Source organism: Rhinoraja longicauda, chromosome 29, assembly GCF_053455715.1.
Source record: "Rhinoraja longicauda isolate Sanriku21f chromosome 29, sRhiLon1.1, whole genome shotgun sequence".
In the NCBI taxonomy this organism is placed as follows: Eukaryota; Metazoa; Chordata; class Chondrichthyes; order Rajiformes; family Arhynchobatidae; genus Rhinoraja; species Rhinoraja longicauda.
The window spans coordinates 5,522,243-5,546,643 of record NC_135981.1 but is presented as its reverse complement, the minus strand read 5'-3'; the positions used below and the strand labels follow the sequence as shown (position 1 = coordinate 5,546,643).

At 44.1% G+C, this 24,401-nt stretch overlaps 1 protein-coding gene across 2 annotated transcripts in view; it reads left to right on the top strand.

Annotated features, from left to right (window-relative positions):
- The first annotated feature begins 3,426 nt into the window (after positions 1-3,426).
- Positions 3,427-24,401, top strand: part of med1 (mediator complex subunit 1) — a 45,656-nt gene continuing 24,681 nt past the window's right edge. For both annotated transcript variants that reach the window (XM_078424400.1, XM_078424399.1), the window contains exons 1-8: positions 3,427-3,585; positions 12,795-12,901; positions 13,909-13,987; positions 16,284-16,338; positions 16,879-17,011; positions 18,401-18,429; positions 21,286-21,357; positions 24,099-24,173. In XM_078424400.1, coding sequence (XP_078280526.1) covers positions 3,435-3,585; positions 12,795-12,901; positions 13,909-13,987; positions 16,284-16,338; positions 16,879-17,011; positions 18,401-18,429; positions 21,286-21,357; positions 24,099-24,173 — 701 coding nt within the window. In that variant the 5' untranslated portion in view covers positions 3,427-3,434. The remainder of the gene's footprint in view (positions 3,586-12,794; positions 12,902-13,908; positions 13,988-16,283; positions 16,339-16,878; positions 17,012-18,400; positions 18,430-21,285; positions 21,358-24,098; positions 24,174-24,401) is intronic.

Here is a 24,401-nt window from a genome sequence, read left to right as displayed (position 1 = left end):
GATGGAGGGAGATCGCTGAAGCCGGGCTTCTGCGAGTGGAAATTGCAGTCGTCTTCTGGTGGACCAGATATTGGACCATTGTGCGTAGACACAAAATGCTGGAGTAACTCAGCGGGGCAGGCAGCATCTGTGGAGAGAAGGAATGGGGGATGTTTGGGGTCCAGACCCTACTTCAGACTGATCATTGTTGAACCATTGGGGTTCCATATCGTGAGATGGCAGATTACTGGAGTTTTACTGTCATTTATAGTTGCAGAGGGCATCTTTAATGTCCCGTGTTTGCCTGGAGCATTATACAACTGCTAGGTATGGATTTAACTCTCCTTCCTCTTCTCTTGCTGGTTGGGAAGTGCTGTGGGTTTGCAATGTATCGCTTTTCACTTTGCTTTAATAAAGAGCTAGCATTTAAGTGATTTGTGTTTAGCACCTTCGACAACCTCTGGGCATTCCTGAGGAACTTGCAATGAACCAGCAAATGAAACTCTTTTCATAAGTAGTCCCAGTTCCAATGCAAGAAAATTCACAACCTATCTGAACCCAACGAGATGTTACAAACAGTTGGGCAATATTGACCAGGTAATCTACTCGTTGTTTGAAGGATGAATATGGACGAGGAGATCAATGTCTGAAGAAGAGTCCCAATCCGAAATGTCATCTTTAGTTTAGTTTAGAGACACAGAGCGGAAACAGGCCCTTTGGCCCACCGAGTCCGCCCCGACCAGCGATCCCCACACATTAACACTACTCTACATACACAATTTAAGTGACAATTTACATTTACTCCAAGTCAATTAGCCTACAAACCTGTACGTCTTTGAAGTGTGGGAGGAAACTGAAGATCTTGGAGCAAACCCACAAGAAGAACGTACAAACTCCGTATAGACAGCATATGTAGTCAGGATTGAACTCGGGTCTCTGTACTAGCTCTACTGCTGCGCCACCGTGCCGCAAATCCATTTTCTCTAGAGATGCTGCCTCACCCGCTGAGTTACTTCAGCATTTTGTGTCTTTCAATTATTGTCTTGTGGCTAAATGCAAGAACACACACAATAAAGACTACTTCCTTCTACATAATAAAACACCTTGAAGCCTGTACGTCTTTGGGATGTGGGATGAAACCGGAGCACCTGGAGGAAGCATACGTGGTCACATACAGACAGCACCCGTAGTTTGGATCGAACCTGGGTCTCTGATGCTGTGAGGCAGCAACTCTACTGCCGAGCTACCGTGCCACCCTTAAAAGATGTAGTTGCAAAACTGATGGCACACACAATGTAATGTACCAGGCCGATAGTTCACTGGACCACCTCTTTGTCCATGTGCCCAGACATTATTCACAAGCTCTCCCCACAGTCCCTACCATCCCGCAGTTTCACCCCTCATGACCCGTTGCTGAAATGTAGTCCTTTACCTGACCCACTGAAGAACATTTTCTCAACAGTCTCCAAAGATCATGTATTTTAGTTTAATTTTTTGTTTAGTAGAGATGCAGCGTGGGAACAGGCTCTTCGGCCCACCGAGTCCGCACCGACCAGCGATCACTGCACATCAACACTATCCTACACACACTAGGGACAATTTACACGTATACCAAGCCAATTAACCTGCATACCTGTACGTCTTTGAAGTGTGGGAGGAAACCGAAGATCTTGGAGAAGACCCAAGCGGTCACGGTGAGAACGTACAAACTCCGTACAGACAGCACCCATAATCAGGATCGAACCTGGGTCTCCGGCGCTGCAAGCGCTGTAAGGCAGCGACTCTACCGCTGCGCCACCATGGCCGCCCCGTGGCTGCTTGGATTGTTCCCAATCATAACTTGAGCTGTCGTAACTTGTCGAAATAATTGTGTCACAAATATTTATTGAAAGAATGTTGTCAAACAAGTCCGTACGTGACCAGTGAATGATCTAAAACACATCCTGGGCTGTTTGGCAGATCCATGTATAGTCTGAATCATCAATACTCTCAAGTAATTCATCTTGAACTGATCGACTAACTCCCTGAAGAGAACAACCAATTGCTCTACACTTCTGCCCTCACCCACCACCCAACACTGCATTGGTTGACAAGACGTCAGAACTTATTCAGTAGAAACTGCCTAAAGTTCGCTACCCTTGTGATCAAAATGGCTGCTCAGATGCTAGTGTTGTTTTCATCCCTGGTTGTGATGGATTCCAATTTCCTTACCACTGTCTGGGCTTCGTCTCTGGTGGAGGTAGCCCATTCAGCCCGAGCTGTGTGCTGGCCCTTCTCTAAGTGCTAACATACAAATGTTAAACATTTTTGCAAGATTTTTCACTGTAATAGTGCATGTGACAAGAAACTTGATTTGTTCGAGTTGACTTGATACAGTCTAAGCCATCACAGATCAGTTTAGTTTAGAGATACAGCGCGGAAACAGGCCCTTCAGACCACCGAGTCCACGCCAACCAGCGATCCCGTACACTAGCACTATCCTACACACTAGTCCATGTTCTCCAGAGATGCTGCCTGGCCTGCTGAGTTACTCCAGCACTTTGCACCTGTCCGTGTTCTCCAGAGATGCTGCCTATTACTTTGCACCTGTCCATGTTCTCCAGAGATGCTGCCTATTACTTTGCACCTGTCCATGTTCTCCAGAGATGCTGCCTATTACTTTGCACCTGTCCATGTTCTCCAGAGATGCTGCCTATTACTTTGTACCTGTCCGTGTTCTCCAGAGATGCTGCCTATTACTTTGCACCTGTCCATATTCTCCATTGATGCTACCTGAGTTACTCTAGCCCTTTGTACTTGTTCATGTTCTCCAGAGATGCTACATGAGTTACTCCAGCACTTTGAACCTGTCCATATTCTCCAGAGATGCTACCTGTTACTCCAGCACTTTGTACCTGTCCATATTCTCCAGAGGTGCTACCTGAGTTACTCCAGCTCTTTGTACCTGTCCATGTTCTCCAGAGATGCTGCCTATTACTCCAGCTCTTCGTACTTGTTCATGTTCTCCAGAGATGCTGCCTATTACTTTGTACCTGTCCATGTTCTTCAGAGATGCTGCCTATTACTCCAGCATTTGCACCTGTCCATGTTCTCCAGAGATGCTTCCTATTACTTTGCACCTGTCCATGTTCTCCAGAGATGCTGCCTATTACTTCAGCACTTTGCACCTGTCCATGTTCCCCAGAGATGCTGCCTATTACTTTGTACCTGTCCATGTTCTCCAGAGATGCTGCCTATTACTTTGTACCTGTCCATGTTCTCCAGAGATGCTGCCTATTACTCCAGCATTTGCACCTGTCCATGTTCTCCAGAGATGCTTCCTATTACTTTGCACCTGTCCATGTTCTCCAGAGATGCTGCCTATTACTTCAGCACTTTGCACCTGTCCATGACGCACATTCGCCCGCGCCGGAAGTGAGGTCAGCGGCGGCGCCGGACGAGGGAGGGAAGGCAAGATGGCGGCGCTGCCGGGCTTTCCCGTCTCCGTCTCGTACAGCCACAGCGGCGCCATGGACACGCCGGCCGGCCCGCAGCCGCCCCCGCCCCCTACCCCGCCGCAACCTCAGCAGCCAGCGCTCGCCGACCGCAGCAAGGAGGAGGTGACAGGTGAGAGCGGAGCGGCCGCCATCTCTACCCCCCCCCCCGCCCCTTCCTACTATTCCTTCTTCCCTTGGGGCTGGAGCCCGGCTGAAGGGGGAGACGAGGAGAGAGGAGAATCGGGGGGAGGGGAAAGGAGGATAGAGGGATAGACAGGAGGAGGAGAATGGAGGGATGGGGGAGGAGGAATGGAGGGAGGGAGGGAGGGAAGGTGGAGAGGTGGGGGAGGGAGAGCCCGCGGTTAGGAGAAAGGGGAATAGGGGTGGAGAATCTAGGGGGTGGGAAAGGAGGATAGAAGGGTAGACGGGAGGAGGAGATGCGGATGGAGGGAGGGGGAGACGGGGAGGGAGGAAGATACGGGGGGGGGGGGGAGGAGATGAGGATGGAGGGAGGGTCTGGGGCAAGGAGGGAAGGGAAAATCATGTGATAAGAGCTGAATTAGGCCATTCGGCCCATCAGATCTACTCCATTCAATCATGGCAGATCTATCTCTCCCTCTTAATTCTCCTGCCTTCTCCCCATAACCTCTGACACTCTTACTAATCAAGAACCTATCTATCTCTGCTGTAAATATATCCACTGACTTGGTCGCCACAGTTATCTGTGGCGAAGAATGGAGGAGGAGAATCGTGGCGAGGGGGAAGGTGGGAAATGGGGGATGTGAATCTAGGGGAAGGGTAAGGGAGAGGATGGAGCCATAGAGGGGAGGGGGAGACGAGAATGGAGGGGAAGGGGAGGTTAGGATGGGGAGGGGGAAGAGGCACGATGGGAGGGGCAACGTCAACAAGTCAGACGCATCTCTGGGGGACATAGATGACATTTTGGGTCGGGACCGTCCACTGTCTGAAGAAGACGCCCACTGCCTGACCCGCTGAGTTACTCTAGGACTTTGTGTATTGCTCCAGATTCCAGCATTTGCAGTTTTTTGGCACTTGCCCTCTCTTGATTAGATCCTGTCTTCTCTCATTCAGATCCTGTCTCTCTTGATCAGATCCGTGCTTGGTGTTTCTCGTTCAGATCCTTGCTTGATCTCTCACCCAGATCTATGATCCTGGTGGCTCTTTCTTGTTCAGATCCTTGCTTTTAACACTGAGGCATTAGCTGTTTATGAATTCCTGTTGCAGTGTTTGTGACTGACCATTCATCGGCATATTGCCCCTTAGTCTTCAGGTTTGTGTAACCGATGAATGCCATTACTAAGATGTTGTTGTGTTAATTGTAATGCAAAGGGAATTAGATCCTGTTTGATCTCTGCCAGAAGAGGTAGTTGAGGCAGGTACGAGAACAACATTTAAAATATACTTGGACAGGTACATGGATAGGGAAGGTTTAGAAGGATATGGGCCAATGTTGCACATGGTAGTGAAGGACAAGGGTTTGGGAATTGGAGACAATTCCATCAATCTCCTGATTTATGCCTTGCAGATGGTGGAAAGGCCTCGGTATCATGAATTGAGTCTTGTGTCTCAGAATAACTAGTCTCTTGGAGGCAGGCCCAGGTGACTTTCTGCTCAATGTTGACCACCAGGATATTGATCGTCTGGAATTCAGCAATGGTAGATGTGTGTTGCTTGGTGCTGCTTTGAATGTAAATAGTTGGTGATTACATTTTCTAGTGTTGGAGGTAGTCATTGCCTGGAATTTCTGAAACATGAATGTTACTTGGCACTGCTTCTGCCTGAATGCTGTCTAGGATTTGCTGTTCTGGCGTGAGTTGTTTCATTTTCTGAAGAACTGCGGATGGAATTGAACATCATACAATCATCTGCAAACAAACCCAATAACGCTTTATGATTTGAAGACAGGTAAGTAATGACATTACTGAAGATTTGCTGTCATCTCTACACTTTGTATTCCTGGTGCTCCCTCCTAACTCTCTGAACCAAGGTTGTTCCGCTTGGTTGACAGTATTGGCAGAGCGAAAAACGTGCTGAGCCACAAGGTTACAAATTGGTTGAGTCCATTTCTTCTGGGGATCAGACCTCGTGGATACTCAGGCATGAGCTTCAGATCTGTTAGAGATGATCCCATTCAGCAAAACACAAAGTATTGGAGGAACCTGGTGGGTCAGGCAGCATCTACAGAGGGGTTGGGTGTTCCGAGTGGGGACTCTTCTTCAGACTCGTCGTCTGCCCGTTCCCTTCCCAAATACTGCCTGACCTGACGTGTTCCTCCAGCACATTGTGTTTTGCTCAAGATTCTAGCATCTGTGGTTTTTTGTGTGATCTCATTTAGCACATTTAAGTACTGCACAACGTGATGGAGGATGCCCTCGTTGTGAAGACGGTTGTCGTTTCCACAAGGATTATGGTTTGGCCACTTCACTGTACTATCATGTACAAATGCATCTGCTACAGATAAATTGATGAGATGAGGTCAAGTAGGTTTAACCCGCACGTTAACTCTCTGCGAGCAGACCTAGTCTTGCAGCCATGTTCTTCAAGACTCGGGCAGCCTGGTGTTTGGTCAGTGTCACCAAGCACTTTTAGTGATGGAGCTCGATGTCCGCCATCCAGAGTAAATTCTGTTTCCTTGCTGGTTTCAGTGCCTCTTCCACATATTGTTCAATGTGGAGGAGCATTGATTCATCAGCTGTGGGAGGAGAGTTATAAGGAAAATGTTTCCTTGCTTCATGTTTGTCATGATACAGTGGAATCAGTTGATGTTCAGGATTCCAATGGCTATTCCCTTCCGCCGGTATCCCACTTCCGGTAGATGTGCCCTGCAGTGCGACAGAATATACCAAGGGATTGTAATGCAGGAATCTGGCACATTGTCTGTCAGCTATGATACTTTGAATCACTTGAGCCAGACCCATTAAGGACAGCAGATTTTCTCTCCTGAAGGACATTAGTGAACCAGATGAAAGCCAAGACGGTGATAATGACTGAGACTAATCAATGTTGCTTTCAAATACATTCGCTGTTATAAATAACGCCTTGTCAGGATTCAGGATATCTTTATTTGTCACCCACAGTCCAACAATAAGAGCAATAAAATAAGCAAATTACACAACCCCAATCAACACAAAACACACAAAAAAGAAACATCCATCACAGTGAGTCTCCTCCAGTCCCCTCCTCACTGTGATGGAAGGCCAGAATGTCTTTTCTCTTCCCCTGCCGTCTTCTCCCGCCGTCAGGCTGTTGTACTTGCCACGTTCCAGGCCGCGCTGGACGGTGAAAGGTCCGTAGCGGGCCGACCCCAGCCCCGCGATCAGTTTTTTAACTGATCAAAAAACAATATTTTGATTAGCAAATCTTGTTTTGTCAAGATTGGCAGAGCAGTTAACCAGCTTTGTTTTTGTTGAGTAGAAGACACAAAAGTGCCTGGATTCTACATTCAGTAAGTCATGGTTTTCTGAGAGCAGATTGTTTGTGTTGAATTAAGCTGTTACTGAATGAAGATGAGGGAGGAGGTGAGGGAAATCATTGTCTCTTTAAGAACCTGGTGGCAGCAGTGCTGATGCAGTGCTATGCTGAGGTCGTTCAATCTCTCGCCTTTTCAGTCAAGGGTAAATTATTCAGCATATGGTCACACATAGTGGACAAGCATTGACATTGAATTAGCCACTGGATGTATTGAGTGTAACAATTGTACTTTTTGAAACTGATAAGTTTCACAAGCTGCTTACTTATTTGCAGTCCTTGCAAAACCGCAATTAGTGATAGCGTCCATTTTGTGCGTCTGGATTGTAGCTGGTTCTGGAATGATTAGCATGTAGCAAATGCTTTTCACTGTACCTCGTTACACGTGACACTAAACTAACTGGTTCGTCGGATTTGACGATTGCCCTCTACGGAAAAATTAGGCAGTTTCGACCCATATTTTGAGCCGTCAAGAAGAATGAGAATGATCGTATAGAAACAAAGTTTCGAGGGGGCTTGTCGAAGTAAACTGTAAGGATGTTTCCCCATGGTGGAGATGTTAGGTTGCATAGTCTTAGGATAAAGGGTGGAAGTCGAGGTTCAGATTTGCCACTATTTTATGAATAGTAAATTGGCCTTGAGAGGCTAAATAGCTGACTCCTGCTCTTTCTTATGTTCAAATGTTCTGACAGTGGCTCCAGGTCCATTTGCTAAACGGAGTGAGCAAATACTCCTGATTAATATATAATTGAAGAAAGATGGTATTAAGTCTTGAGTAGTTTGTTTTGTTTTGAATGCAGTTTTTTACCGCCCAGCTCTTTTTGTTGGCAATTTCTGATCTGCAAAGCATAGGCAGAGAAAATAGAGTTGAACCTGTGTCTGTCTTTGCCAAGCATCTCTACACATTTTGGCTGGTTACCCGTGTCCAAATTTAGTGTAGGAAAATAACTGCAGATGCTGGTACAAATCAAAGGTATCACAAAATGTTGGAGTAACTCAGCAGGTCAGGCAGCATCTAGGAGAGAGGGAATGGGTGACGTTTCGGGTTGAGACCCTTCTTCAGTCTGAAGAAGGGGCTCGACCCGAAACGTCACCCATTCCCTCTCTCCTAGATGCTGCCTGGCCTGTTGAGTTACTCCAGCATTTCGTGTCCAAATTTAGGTTTCCTTGCCCTGTACATCATAAAAAATAGCACATGTGGTCCATATGGCCTCTCGAGCTTGCTCTACCATTCAGTAAGATTGAAGCTAGAATTAAAGTTAGAGTCATACAGAAAGGAAACATGGGCCCAACATGCCAATGCCAACTAAAATGCCCCTTCAATGCTAGTCCCACCTGCCTACGTTTGGCCCGTATCCCCTGGCACCTTTCCTACCCATGCACATGTCCAAATGTCTTTTAAATTTTATATTTTCGAGCCAGTGCTCTTGCACTCGTGTACAGCGCCGCTGAGTACGCCGCCCCAGCATGGTGCCGCAGCGCTCATACCAGCAAGCTAGACGCCACCCTCAACGACACCATGCGGATCATCACTGGCTGCCTACGCCCTACTCCGATGGATCTGCTGCCGGTGCTCGCAGGTATCGCACCCGCCAAGCTTCGCAGAGAGTTCTTCACTCATAGGCTGGTGTGCAAGGCCCCATCGGACACCAAACATCCTTTGCACCACCTCGCCCAGGATTCACAGCAACTGGGACCTCAAAGCCTGTCATCTCGTCACCCTTTCTCCCGTCATGCAGCGACCCTCTGTGGCTCCGGTTTCAACATACTAGGAGCATGGAGAACCAGCTGGGAACAGACATCGCGACCTCCTCAATTCACTGTCGCACCGAACACCACAGCCCCACCCGGCTCGGACATGCCCCGCAGAGTGGGTAGCCCTGAACCGGCTCCGCACAGGGGTTGGCCGGTTCAATGCCAACATGCATCGTTGGGGGTTGAGTACATCAGCAGCCTGCGTGTGTGGAGCAGACCAGCAAATAGCGCAGCACGTCTTACCTTAAACCTGTGATCTCTGGCCAGCCTGATCACTGGCTTCAGCTCCACGTCTCCCTACTTTCCCTGTCTTTCATTTCTCCTCTAGTTTAACAATGGTCATGAATGTCTTTAATAGCCACAGTAACTGTATTAGAAGCCAATATTTTTAGTATGTGAAAACTCCTCCGTTGAGAATTTGTCCATAGTTTATTTGTTAGTCTAATTTGTTATAATCATCTGGCAATTGTCTGTCCATGGTGAAGTGAATGGGCAGAATACCAGGGGACTGAGCTCATGATCCAGAAGCAAAGGGGAGAATGGGATTTGTATTTCGATCAATTAGACTAGACATCCAGTATCAATAATAGTTGTTAAGTGTTAGATTATTGTAGTAGTCTATTGTGTTGAGTAATATCCTTTCGAGAAGGAAATCGAGTATGTTTGCCTGGTCTGATCAATATGAAACGTTGCAGTAAGACCTGCTGAGCGAAATGAACTGGCAAATAACTCCATTCTTAGGACAGTAGAGGATGGGCAGTAAATGCTGATCATGGCACCCATGATTAAATTTAAAAAGACCTAGCATAATCAAGGACCAGTCTCACCCTGGACACTCACTCTTCTCCCCTCTCCCATCAGGCAAGAGGTACAGAGGTTTGTGAACGCATACCTCCAGATTCAGGCCAGTTCGTTTCCAGCTGTTATCAGACAACGGAACCTGAACTCCCACCTATCTTATGGGCGACCTTTGAACTATCTTTCATTTGACTTTACTGGACTTTATCTTGCACTAAACGTCATACCCTTTATCCTGTACACTGTGGACAGCTTGAGTGTAATCATGTAGTCTTTTCGCTGGCTGGATAGCACACAGCAAAAAAAGCTTTTCATTGTCCCATGGTATAGAAACATAGAAAATAGGTGCAGGAGTAGGCCATTCGGCCCTTCGAGCCTGCAACGCCATTCAATATGATCATGGCTGATCATTCAACTCAGTAGCCTGTACCTGCCTTCTCTCCATACCCCCTGATCCCTTTAGCAAAAAGGGCCACATCTAACTCCCTCTTAAATATAGCCAATGAACTGGCCTCAACTACCTTCTGTGGCAGAGAATTCCACAGACTCACCACTCTGTGTGAAGAAATGTTTTCTCATCTCGGTCCTAAAAGACTTCCCCCTTATCCTTAAGCTGTGACCCCTGGTTCTGGACTCCCCCAGCATCGGGAACAATTTTCCCGCATCTAGCCTCTCCAACCCCTTAAGAATTTTATATGTTTCTATAAGATCCCCCCTCAGTCTTCTAAATTCCAGCGAGTACAAGCCCAGTCTATGTGACAATAGTAAATTAAGCTATACGTAAATCTCTGGATTTAAACCGTTCCACATTATATGAATTACAATTCAAATCCCATATCCCTCTTGGTGCTCCCTTCCTTCTGAAGGTCTTGAAATATTTGATCAAAATTAATTGCACTAAACATCAGAGGATTCAGAATCCATGAACCCTGTGTCATCCGATGGCTGTTTCACAGGGCTGCAATAATCCATGAACCCTGTGGCATCCGATGGCTGTTTCACAGTGCTGCAATGGGGAGGCATTTATGCAGTTTCTCCCAGTACGTGTGGGAGAAACTACGAATGTCAGCCTGCTGGCATCTGCAAAGCAACATCTTGAGTCAAAGCATTCTGTCATGGATGTTGTCATTACTGTCCTTTGGGAATAAGAGCTTCCAATACAAACAGGATCTCGGGGGACTGCCAAAGGTGATGATGCTTCCTAGTTGAAATTCCTGACTCCCCAGTGGGATGTTGTAAACCACATTCTGTTTGGATTACTTATCCAAAACACAAGCAACCAGATGATCTTTTGGAAGGTAGACACAAAAAGCTGGAGTAACTCAGCGGGACAGGCAGCATCTCTGGAGAGAAGGAATGGGTAACATTTTGGGTCAGGACCCTTCTTCAGACTTTTGTTTTTTTGGCTTTTGTTGGCTTCTCTTTCCAAGTGACTGCAAATATCAGATGGAATCTTCACTAGCTTTTAGAAAAACCTGGAGTACTGTGTGCAGTTTTGGTCTCCAAATTTGAGGAAGACCATCTTCGCTATTGAGGGAGTACAGTGTAGGTTCACTACGTTAATTCCCGGAATGGCGGGACTGTCATATGTTGAAAGACTGGAGCGACTGGGCTTGTATACACTGGAATTTAGAAGGATAAGAGGGGATCTTATTGAAACATATAAGATTATTAAGGGATTGGACACGCTAGAGACAGGAAACATGTTACCAATGTTGGGAGAGTCCAGAACCAGGGGCCACAGTCTAAGAATAAGGGGTAGGCCATTTAGAACGAAGATGAGGAAAAACCTTTTCACTCAGAGACTTGTACATCTGTGGAATTCTCTGCCTCAGAAGGCAGTGGAGTCCGATTCTCTGGATGCTTTCAAGAGAGAGTTAGATAGAGCTCTTAATGATCGTGCAGTCAGGGGGTATGGGGAGAGGGCAGGAACGGGGTACTGATTGTGAATGATCAGCCATGATCACATTGAATGGCAGTGCTGGCTCAAAGGGCAGAATTGTCTTGAAATGGGAAAGAACAACAAATGTTTTTAAATCTTTCACAGCTTGTTTTCCGGCCAAATTGGTTGTTAAAAATTGCGAATGAAAAGAAGCAGAATATGGTTAGGCAGCTACAGTACAGATAAAGTGCAGATTTAAAAAGAAAACGGAGATTGGAAGATCAGAAATTCATCAATGGCGTTTGAGAGGTCCAGTCAAGTGACTTGTAAACGTGGGGAAGAAGCAGTTCTTGATTCTGGTGGTACATGTTTTGAAGGTTTTGTACCTTCTGCCAGATGAGAAGGGGGCGAGTAGTCCTTGATCATGTTGGCTGCTTTCCTGGGGCAATGTATAGGTGGCAGGGAGTGGCTGGTTTGTGTGATGGACTGTGCGGGGATCGCTGGGCGGCGCGGACTTGGTGGGCCGAAAAGGCCTGTTTCCGCGCTGTATATATATGATATGATATGACTGGGTTGCATTCACAAATCTCTGCGATTTCTTTCGGTCTTGGACAGAGTTGGTAAATGCCTGGAATTCGCTACCCCAGGCGGTGTTGGAGGCTAGATCATTGAGTGTGTTTGAAGACGATCTTCATGTAATCAGGGGAATTGAGGGCTTTGAGAAACTGCAACAGAAGAGAAAATTAGGCCGAGAGCTACTCACCCATTATGATATAGAATGATGGGATAGACTTGATGGGTAGAGTGGCCTACCCTGCTTCTGTTTTCTGGTTGCTTGAAGCTTTCTACGACAGATATTATATGGAACTGCAGAAAAACATAATTAGAATTTTGCTTTTTCAAGCAGTTCACAATTGCAGAGCGGTTTTTAAATTCGGTTTTAGTTTAGAGATACAGCGTGGGACCAGGCCCCTTGGCCCACCGAGTCCGTGCCAACCAGTGATCCCCGTACACGTAACACTATCCAACACACTAGGGACAATTTACAATCTTTGCCGATGCCAATTAACCTACAAATCTGTACATCCTTAGAATGTGGGAGGAAACCAGAGCACTCTGGGAAACCCCACGTGGTCACGGGGAGAATGTACAAACTCTGTACAGACAGCACCCGTAATCAGGGTCGTACCTGTGTTTCTGGTGCTGTAAGGCAGTAACTCTGGTGCTGTAAGGCAGCCACTGCATCACCCTATAAGTTTTGAAGGGGGCACCTGTATTTGGATGAGGGACCTCTTGATCTGTAGTCAAATACTCCACCCTACCACTGAGCTGTACTGCCCCCCGAGCTATTGAATTGATGAATTCAAACTGAATATCCAAATGTGAAATTTGTCATCTTTCCAATTGCTTCACAGAAGCCGAGAAGTTGAGTAAAATGAACTCTTTGCTGGAGAAGCTGCACGCAAAATATAGTCAAACAAGGCCTTGGTCCGAGACGGCGAAACTTGTTCGACAAGCTATGGTAAGGAATAGAGCAGATGAAACGAGAATCAATGAGATGCTTTGGGAGTTAGATCAGAGCTTGCAAAACATTGAATAGCCTCATGGCCTGGCATGCACATCACTCTATTCACATAAAGCCAGACGACCAGCCTTGGTTGGTGACGAGTGCAGAAAGACATTCCTCAGAGTTATTGGTTGCCAGCCCCATCAAGCTGCAATGCAGGACTAAATGTGTGCTCAGCAGCAGAAATGGCTTACAGTGGAGGGGGCCAAATGATATCTCAACTTGATCTCAGTATTACCGATAGCGACATCTTGGACAGACTCAAGGCTGCTAGAAGTATATAACATTATTGAGGTATGGATAGGGTAGACAATCAGAATCATTTTCCCAGGGCGGAAATGCCAAAAACCAGAGGGCAAAACTTTAAGATGAAGGGGGCAAAGTTTAAAGGAGATGCGCGGGGCCAGTTTATTTACACAGGGCGTGGTGTGTGTCTGGGACGCGTTGCCAGGGATGGTGGTGGTGGCCGATTCAATAGTGTCATTTAAGAGGCTTTCAGATAGATACGTGAATCTGGAGAGGGATATGGATCACATGCAGTCAGAGGAGATGACTTTAACTTGGCATCATGATTGCTATGCACATTGTGGGCTGAAGGGTCTGTTCCTGTGCTGTACTGTTCTGTGTTAACCAATGAATCAAATTGAAGCCCTGCAGTCTGGTCACAGGGAGTTGTAAATGATGGATAGTTCAGCAGCTAGCGAACAGGAGGTGGAGTCTCCAGGACATGCCCATCCTCAATAATGGCACCATGCAGCATGCAAGTGCCAAAAATAATGCTGACCCGTTCACAGCTATATTAACTCATTGATCTGTTGAAGTACAGTATTAAGCAACATCTCAGTGGCAGATGTTTTGATAATTACTGGTGTAGTGTTAAAAATGATGAATGAACTTTTATCTTATACATATATTCTTGTGAGCTATCATTCTAATTACTGTATTGTTCTACTGGTCTGAAGGAGAAACGAAATATAATGAACACAGGAGGCCACCAGCATCTTATTGCCTGTTTGGAGACCCTGCAAAAAGCACTTAAAGGTTAGTGAAACTCGTTATGGGTTGACATGAGTGACTGGTGTACAACTATTTATTTTATACATTTGTGTGTGATATCTATAGGGACTTGCACATTTGGTCCATCAGTTCTGCCCTTTTTCACAAATCATGAGTCTGCGTGGCTGTATGATCACCTTCATGTAGTCTAATAAAAGGTTGCATGCAGTTTTTTTAATGATCTTGTTTGATGACTTAAAAGGAATTTCAGAACCAATGGTTTCCAACAGAAAACAGTGTATATAAACCTTGGCAGATTTATTCTTTGTGTAGCACAGTGACAGAGGTTGCTACCTTACAGCACCAGATATCCAGGTTCGATCCTGATTTCAGCTGCTGTCTGTGTGGAGTTTTGCAAGTTCTCCCTGTGACAACGTGGGTTTTGTCCAAATGCCCCGTTCCCTCCCATATCCCAAAGATGTGTGGGTTTGTAGGTCAACCGGCCTCTGTAAAAATTGTGGATGAGAAAATGGGATAACAAAGAAGTACCGTGAACAGGTGATTGATGGTCGGCGTGTACTCGGTTGGCCAAGGGCCTGTTTCCATGCTGTATCTCTAAATTAATCTAGAACCTAATAATAAATTGTGGTGGCCCTCTCTTGCAAGCAGAGTTAAAATCTACTAAATATAGAAACACCAGACTTGAAGCATTCTTGTCTGTCACTCATTGCTGTGTTGCTTGCAAGGTCACCGTGGGGGGAATTTTATATTTTAAAATGCTACATAACGTGGCGCAGTGTTACAGCTAATAGAGCTCATGGAGTCAGAGATCCCAGTTCAATCCCGACATGGATGGTGTCTGTGTGGAGATTGCACATTCTACCTGTGACCATGTGAATATTTGGTGCTTCCAGTTCCTCCCATATCCTAACGACCTACATATTGGTAGGTTAATTGGCTCTTATAAATTCTCCTAGTGTAGTATAATCTGGGCGTGTTGTTGAGATTGTGTGAAGAACAAATGATGGGTTAATATGGGATGAGTGTAAATAAATAGATGGTCACGCAGACTCCATGGGCCAGGCTTCCGTGCATGATCTCTTTATGACTCTGACTCTATTGCGATGCATAACCTTCAAGGCTCGGTCTTAAAAATATATTGAATGCGCGTGGCTTTTTCATTTTAGGCCAGGAGATATGATTAAGTTTTCACTTGCATGTATATCAGACGGGTGCAGGTTATTTTTAGGGGTGTGACTTTTTTACACATACATGAAAATTATCGAACCTATATATCTGCATTTGTCAGTTCGGACCTTTGCCATTTTAACACGCTTGCTAGCAACTCATTCCCCAAAATCCAACCCAAGTTTACTTAAAACTTAAAAAACCCGTTTTACTAGTAGAAATTTCTCAAATCCAAGAACCCTTCCTAACTACATAGTGGTGCACTGATATCCCCTTAGCTGACTTTCATTGGCAAATCTATTTCCAGCTGATCCAGTTTAAAAACCATGTTTATAAATTCACTCCAGCGCTTATTCTCTCCTCCCGCTGCCAGCTCCCCTTGGCTTTACAGAATGCTTCATGCCTAATTCTGCCATTCATTCTCCCCCCTCCTCCTCGACGTCTATGGTAGCAGGGTCTCCAGTCACTTGACTTTGTTGTCTGGTATTTAGCCCTTTTCCCTACATTAGAAAGCCGCATCTAAATCTATAGATAGACACAAAGTGCTGGAGTAACTCAACAGATCAGGCAGCATCCACGGAGAAAAGGAAGAGGTGATGTTTTGGGTCAGCGTCCTTCTTTAGACCAGCTTTAATGCCCACCGCCATAAGACCCAGGGCTCCATCGCCTCCAGGAGGAGCAGCACCAATGTCCACTGGCAACCTATCTATTTTCTCCAGAGATGCTGCGTGACCCACTGAGGTACTCCAGCATTTTTTGCCAATCTTTGGTACAAACCAGCATCTGCAGTTCCTTTTTATTACAGCTTCTCTCAGTCCATCTATGCACACAAGCTAATCTGCCTCTGACGTGGTGTTGGGTCTATCTAGGCTGTAGAGATGCAAGAAATGCAGATGGTAAAATCCTGAGCAAAACACAAAGTGCTGGATGAACTCAACCGGTCAGGCAGCATCTGGGGAGGAAATGGAATCGAAACATCCTCTGACCATTCCCTTCTCAGTTGCTCTCTGACCCACTGAGTTTCTCCAACACTTTGTGTTTTCCTCCATCAATGCAGTAACTTGGTTTTTGCTTTAAAGTTATCCCATAAATTCTTGTTACATCTCAAATATTTCCTAAATCTTCTTACTAGTGCTAACTCACTGTTTTTCAGTAATGTCTTTGCCAGCAATGACAGACCGTCTGGAGTCAATTGCCAGACAGAACAGGTAAGAGCTTTGAATATCAAATAAATTAAAATAGTTTTTGTGTCAATTTTCCCCCTCTGACAAGTAAAAGGACAATAATCTCCATGCATTGCCAGGGCCTCACCAAAAGGGAGAGGTTGGGCAGGCTTGGACATTATTCCTTGGAGTGCAGGATGATGAGGGGTGATTTATAGAGGTATATAAGACCATGGGGAAATAGATAAGGTTGATGTACAAGAGTCTTTTACCTCGTGTAGGGGAATCGAGAACCAGAGGGCCTGGGTTTAAGGTGAGAGTGGAAAGATTTAATGGGATCCTGAGGAGCATCTTTTTCACACATAGTAGAAGGAACAAGCTGCCAGAGGAGGTATTTGAGGCAGGTACTATAATAACATTTGAAAGACATTTGCACAGCTACATTGATATAAAAGGTTTAGAGTTATATATGGGCCAAATGCGAGCTGGTGGAATTGGTGTAGTTAGTTATCTTGCCTTGGGCAACTTGCACTTTCTGACTCTTTATGGGTAGCTAATTCTAAGCCATTTTTTTCTCTCTACCAGTCTTGGTTCACACTTGAGTCCTTCGGGTACTGAATGCTACATCACGTCAGACATGTTCTATGTCGAGGTGCTTCTGGATCCGTCGGGGCAAGTCTGTGATGTCAAGGTGGCACACCATGGAGAAAATCCTGTGGTAGGGCTCATGTTATGATGCCATTGAGAATTAAGTACTATTTTAATGTTACCTCATGATTTTAACCCCAATTAGATTTCTTGTTTTACAAGAGTTGTGGTTGCTTAGCCAACTAATAACAAGATGGACACAAAGTGCTGGAGTAACTCAGTGGTCCAGGGAGCATCTCTGAAGAAGAGGCATCCTTTTTCTCCAGAGTTGCTACTTGACTCGCTGAGTTACTCCAGCACTTTGTGTCCATCTTTGGTATAAACCAGCATCTGCAATTCTTTGTTTCTAATCATCACTATGGGTATCAGTTTAAGAATGGAGAGGTAAGATGGTTGATTGGTAGGGCATAGGATGCTCTACCAGAAATGGAAATCAGTTTTTATTGCAGAATTTTTAATATATGTTGCTTGGATTGGAGAATTTCAGTGATAAGGAGGCACTGGACAGGCTGGGTTTGTTTTACCAGGGGTGACCTGACAGAGCTGTGCAGAATTGCGAGGGAGATAGATAAGGTAGATAGTAAGACTCTTCAATGAAGGTGCCTAACACAAGATGACGGTTTTACGGAGAGAGGTACAAGGTTTAGAGGAGATCCGAGGGGGATTTTTTCCCCACAGTGATTGGAATCGGCAATGGGCTTCCTGAGGAGGTGGTGGAGACAGAAGCAGAAAGAGTTTCACTGCACCTCGGTACATGTGGCAAATAAAGTACCAGTTGCACCATTTAATAAAACATCTAAACAAGCACTTGAATTGGCAAGACATAGAAAGCTAAAGACCTAATGCAGGAAAATAAGATTAGTACAGTGTAACAATCAGTGCAGATGTAGTAGGCCAATGGGTCCGTTTCAATGCTGTCTGGTGAATAGCCAGAGCCTTAACTTATCCGTTACTATGTTCCATGGAATTTTGTACCTCTACATTGGACAACAGCAACAATGCAATGTGTAGGAAGGAACTGCAGATGCTGGTTTACAGCAAAGACAGACACAAAAAGCTGGAGTAACTCAGCGGGACAGGCAGCATCTCTGGAGAGAAGGAATGGGTGTCGTTTCGGGTCGAGACCCTTCTTCAGTCTGAAGAAAGGTCTCGACCCGAAACGTCACCCATTCCTTCTCTCCAGAGATGCTGCCTGTCCCGCTGAGTTACTCCAGCTTTTTGTGTCCACCATCTGCAATATCCCTTGCAGTACCTGGAAGCAAGAAGAGTGGCGATGCATAACTGCATCTCAAATAGTCTTTCAAATCTAAGAACTCTCTGGCATTACCACAACTATAGATAATTAATGGCAAAGTCTTGTGTTTGAATGTGTTCTAAAGGAAAAAAAAGTTGAAGTAATATTACACTAAAACTTTTAAATGTCTAAATAGGTAAACCATTCATGTTCTTTCTTCCACAGAGCTGTCAGGAGCTGGTGCAGTATCTGAGGTATGCCATTTTTTTAATTTTTAATTTTTTAAAGCATATGTACAAATAATAATAAACGACGAACTGGTTATGGAATTCTTACATAGCTTCAATTTTTAAATTTTTAAAGAAAAAATAAAGATGAAAAGAGACGGAAAAAAAAGACTATAAACTAATAGAGAGAAAGCAAAGAAAAAAGAGAATTACAAATATATAAATTATGGGGATAGATCCGGGAGTTAATGAGTATAGTTGTACATCCAACCCTAAACTCAAGTTTTAACTTTAGTTTTAAATTTTAGTTTTGTGACAAACCCATTTACTTTTTAAAAAATTCAATAAATGGAGACCATATTTAAAAAAATAGATTTGGTTTGTCAATTAAGACAAACCTTATTTTTTCCAAATGCAAGGTCTCGGTCATTTCCGTAATCCACAGTTTAATTGTGGGGGTTACTGTTTTTCCCCAAAATTTAAGTATTAATTTTTTTGCAGTTATTAAACTGTAGTCAAGAAAGCGTCTCTGACTTAGCGTAAAGTTTGTAATGTGTTCTGATAATCCTAAAATTATTAATTTTGAATCTAAATCCAGTTGGTTATCGATAACTTTGGAAATGATTTTTTAAAAATCGATCCAAATTTTTTGCATATTTGTGCAAGTCACAAAAGTGTGAGTTAAATTGGCTTCTTGAAATTGACATTTATCACAAATAGGGGAGATACTTGGGAAGATCCTGTTTAATTTTGTCTTCGAATAATGTAGTCTGTGTAATATTTTAAATTGTATTAATGAGTGTCTAATGTTTAACGAGCATTGATGTATGTGTTGTAAACTTTCGTCCCATATGTCTTGCGTTATGGGTTGAGCCAATTCGTCCTCCCATGCTCGTCTATATGATTCTGATGACGGAATGTCGATATCTAAAAGAGTATTATAAATATAAGATATTAATTTATTTGTATTGTAGTGATGGTTCAAGCATTCATCAAGAATTCCTGGGCCTCTAAATCTATATTCTTGCTTATGTGATTTTACATAATCTCTGAGTTGTAAATATCTAAAAACATTATTAGCATGTAATCCATACTTCTGCTGTAATTCCTGAAAAGAGAGAAAAGTTCCCTTATGATAGAGGTCTCCCACCATTTTAATTCCATAACTTTTCCATTGAATGAATCCTCTATCTGAGACAGACGGTTTGAAAGAAGGGTTATTTGCAATGGGTAGGAAGAAAGATAAATTACTCAATTTTAAAGTGAGTTTTAATTGTTTCCAAATACGAATAACACTATGTATAATCGGGTTTCCTCCATATGTTTTTTTATTCAAAGTTATTGGGGCGAATAAGATCGCACCAATGTCAAATGGTAAGCAATCCTCCTTCTCCAACTTTAACCAATCTGGTTGCCGATCAATGTCATCCAGCCAGAAGGTTATATTTTTAATATTAACCGCCCAGTAATAAAATAGGAAGTTTGGTAAAGCGAATCCTCCATTAGTTTTAGACTTGCATAAGGTATGCCATTTTTAACACGGCACAAAACAAATAAAGCAGTCACACCTTGAGAGTAATTTAAGGTGATTTGTTGTGAGGTGGAAGCCAGTTTGGTGTGAACGGCATGAAACTAGTTGTTATTACTGAGAAGGAATTCCCATTCCTTCTCTCCCATTCCTTCTCTCCCGAGATGCTGCCTGACCCTCTGAGTTACTCCAGCATTTTGTGTCTACCTGTTATTTAGTGAGAGGTTGACTCAAGAAAAGCAGATTCTGCTTTAAAAAAATAATCTGATTAGGTAATGAGAAGAGGGCGTTTCTTTTTTGCTTCGGTTATATGATTTTGTGATTAGTTTCTTAGCTTCATGAAGCCGCAACAAGAATTAATTTAATTGTTCCGTTCCTGCTGCATTTGGCAATTAAACACTCTTTACTTGACCAAAGCAAAAGACACAAAGTGCTGGAGTAACTCAGTGGATCAGGCAGCATCCCTGGAGAACATGTAAAGGTGATGTTTCGGATTGGGACCCTCACCGCCTGTCTTTTCTTTAGTAAACCAGCATTTGCAGTTCCTTGTTTCTACTCTCGACTCTGGACTCCAAAGACTAGAGGGTATAGCTTCAAGATGAGAGGGGCAAAGTTTAAACGAGATGTGCGGGGCAAGTCTTTTTGTTGTACAGTGGCAGATGTCTGGAATGCACTGCCAGATGATGTGGTGAAGGCAGAAACGATAAGGGGGTTAAGAGGCTTAAAGATAGGCACATGGTTACACAAGGGAATGGAGGCATATAGATCACGTGCAGGCAAAGGAGATTAGTTTGACTTGGTATCGTGTTCGGCACAGATATGGTGCATGGAAGGAATTTTTCCTGTGCTGCACTGTTCTATTTTTTTGTATTTGAGATACTGTCCAAGCAGTCTGGCAGGTGGCTGCACTTCCCTTTCCCCAAAGGACCATAGACATCTGTGGCTGTTATGGTTGAGCCAGCTCGTGCCATGTCTAATGGACCCCTCAGTTGGATCTACAGCTGCTAGAGAAGGATCTACAGCTGCTAGAGATGGCTCACCGTCTGAATTACTTTCTCTTCCATACACTCTGTGGCCTAGACCTTCCTAATTTGTCCATTGACTGGATCAGCTCAGGCATAGCACACAAACAAGCTTTTCACTGTACACATGATGATAATAATAATGATAATAATAATAATAATAAACTAAACTAAATTTTGATAACTTAGTCCTAATTCCTAATTCCATCACTCCTTGCTATTGTTCAATTCTAGAATAATTGACAATAAATTATGAGCATGCCTTTACAGATTGAAGGCCTTTATTTTCATGCTTTTATTTGACTTTGCATTGTTTTCTTGGTTCCTTTGCAGAGAGAAGAATTTTCTAGAGTTCTCAAAACACCTTAAAGGCCTTGTCAACCTATACAAACTTCCCGGAGACAAGTAAGGACCTAAATAATAATTTCATTTTGTATCTTCAATTACAGAGGAATTACAGACACAAGTCTTTCAATGTGAAGCCATAATCTCATGTTGAGTGAGTTTAGTGCTGAAATCTGGGTTACAATATTCAAAGTATGGTAGAGTTGCCAAGCAGCGATGCATGGGGATTCTGTGGTCACTCCAAGACTGCCATTGGATCAGTTTGCTGTAGTACCCCTGACAACGGTGCTGAGGTGTGCTATCATAAGACTTTTATTTTTTTTCTCCCTCTTCTGGGGTGTAATGTTGGGTGTGGGGGTGGGGGCTTGTGTAGGTTTCTGTCTTTGTTACCATTTTAGCCTCAAGTAATTTGCTTCCAAGAAACCTGATGGGGTTACATTGAGAAGGTGAAGATGACATGGTCTTGGCATCTTAAGAAGCTTTTTAATAGGTACATGGGGAACAGAGGGATTATGGACTGCACACAGGCAGATGAGATTATCTTGGCATCATGTTTGGGTTAGACATTGCAGGCTGAAGGGTCTGCTTTAGTGCTCTATGTAGACCTCCCAACCCTTCCGAATTTGGCGGAACGTTTTCGCTTTCTTATTTCATTTCTGCCATTTCGATTTCGCCTCCCATTTTTCCGCAAAACACATGCCTCGCTGCTCGCCCTGTCCCGCCCCGTCCCGCCCCGCCGCTGGTCTCGCCTTGCCACTGTACTCGCTGCTGGCCGGGCCGCGCCGCTGGTCTCGCCTCGCCGCTGTACTGGCCTCGCCGCTAGCCTCGCCTCACCTCACCACTAGCCTGGCCTGGCCTTGCCGCTGACCCGGCCTCGCCACTAGCCTCGCCTCGCTTTGTCGCTGGCCCGACCTCGCCTCCCGCCACTGGCCGCTGGCCCGGCCTCACCTCACCGCTAGCCTCGCCGCTAGCCTCGCCGCTCGCCCGGCCTCGCCTCGCTGCGGAGCGTGAGGCCCGTTGATGTTGAGAGGGGCGGGGGGGGGTTAGGGTGCGGTGGAGGGGGGCAGTGGAGTGGGAGGAGGGAGTGGGGGTTGGGGGGTGGAGGAAGGGAGGTGGAGAGTGCGGGTGGAAGGGGAGTGGGGGAGGAGGGTTGGGGGTGTGGATCTGGGGGGATAGGAGGGGAGGGGAGGGGAGGGGTGGGGAGGAGGGAGTGGGGAGGAGGGAGTGGGGAGGAGGGAGTGGGGAGAGGGGGGGTGTGGGGAGTTGGGTTGGGTGGAGTAGGGTTGGGAGGGGACATAGACCGTTGTGATTTGCTGTTGAAGACCACTGGAGCAAGTATGTCTTCAGTTAAATTAGGTATGTGCAGTTTTTTAAATGAAACTTTCTTCATAACGTAGTCATACATTTTATGACTATTGGTCTTTTATTTAATACCAAGAGAATTGGGATATGTACGGAAAAAGCAAACTAGAAAAAACAACACAAAACAAATTTTTCTTTGTTGTAAAAAGTATTTCTGTTCAATAACCTTTCTATAATAGTAGAATATACTCATGATAGGCCTAACATTGTACATGTAGTTCAAGAAATACAGACTTGGAAATAATACTAGTTTTTCACACGTGAATGTAGCGCGTTTGGCGTGCATACTTTTTTTTTGCTGAAAAGTTACATTACGTGCTATATTATGAATTTTGATGTAAAATTCCGAATTTTGAACATCAAAATTCTGAATTTGTAAAATCAAATGTTGGGAGGTCTATCGATATATCATTCAAATATTTCTAGAACTTCTTCAGTAGCCAAACTTGATGATGTAAGAGGAATCCAAGGAATAAATCTCATTGAAAACCTGAGCAATAGGTAGTTATTTTGCACTTCCATTCAAAGTACATTGCAAGTATATATTTCAAATTACAATGGTCCCATAATAAAATGTAGTTGACTTCCAAAGAATAATTTGTGCTATATTTAATCATCCATACATGGACAAAGTCCCTTCAGAACATTCCAACCTGATGTTTCAATTATGTTAGATTATTTCTCCTTAATTCTTCCCTCCTCTCACCTTTGTTTGTATGGTTAGCTGCAATTTGATGGCCATATTTCCTATGTTTGCATATATATTGAGTGTATATTTAGCCGACAGAATCCCATTATTTCTTATACAAGTGAAATGGTATTAAGCTTGTGAATTACTGGGGCAAACTATCGTAATGACTTCTGCTGTGGATTTTTCATTAATATATAATGTTTTGGAATTTTGTTATTTTTGGGCATAAGAATCACAGTATTCAACAACAGGGGTAGTTGAGCCATGATTGTAATCCATCCAGTGGTCAATTAAGGTTTTTTTTCTAGGTGATCAATTTATGTTGGGAGCGGATTGTAGTGGAGATAAAGCTTTTTGAATATGATTTGCATTTTCAAGAATTCAAAAATAACGTAGTGTTTGAGTTGAGAAGAAGCATAAGTTAAGTGTACTCTCACGAAACCTAAGATTAGTTTTTGAAGCAGCACTTCATACAAGGTCAGCTATATAAGCTTCACTACATGCAGTATAGCGCGTGGGAATAGTCAAGCACGATGTAAGAAAAACCGCAGCGAAGAGCAGTACAAAAACTGCATAAACAAGTAAAAAGATTCATTTGCTTCCCTGAGCAACTATGCACGTTCCGTTCGGATCCGTCCACTACAAATATCTATTGTCCTGACTGGAAACTTTCAAGCAAGAGTGCCAACATGAATATTGGGAAATGTGGTTAATCAAGGGTTTATTTGCTGTTATTTTTCTCCAACAGTAAGCTGAAAACTAAAATGTACTTGGCTCTGCAGTCCCTCGAGCTTGATCTTTCAAAGATGGCACACATGTTCAGGTAAATATAATATTCTTTGGCTAGATGTAACTTTTCAGATGACTTTACAATATGTAAAACTATAGTCAGTTAATATGAGATGGATCACTGAAAATAAATATAAGTGCAATTGCCTTTCACTAGGTGAGAGAAACAGATAGGTGAATTTGACTTGGAATACACTCGCATCCTGAAACCTTCAGACAGGAAAGTGTCGTTCCTGACTGGTGTTTTAGGTTTACGTCTATT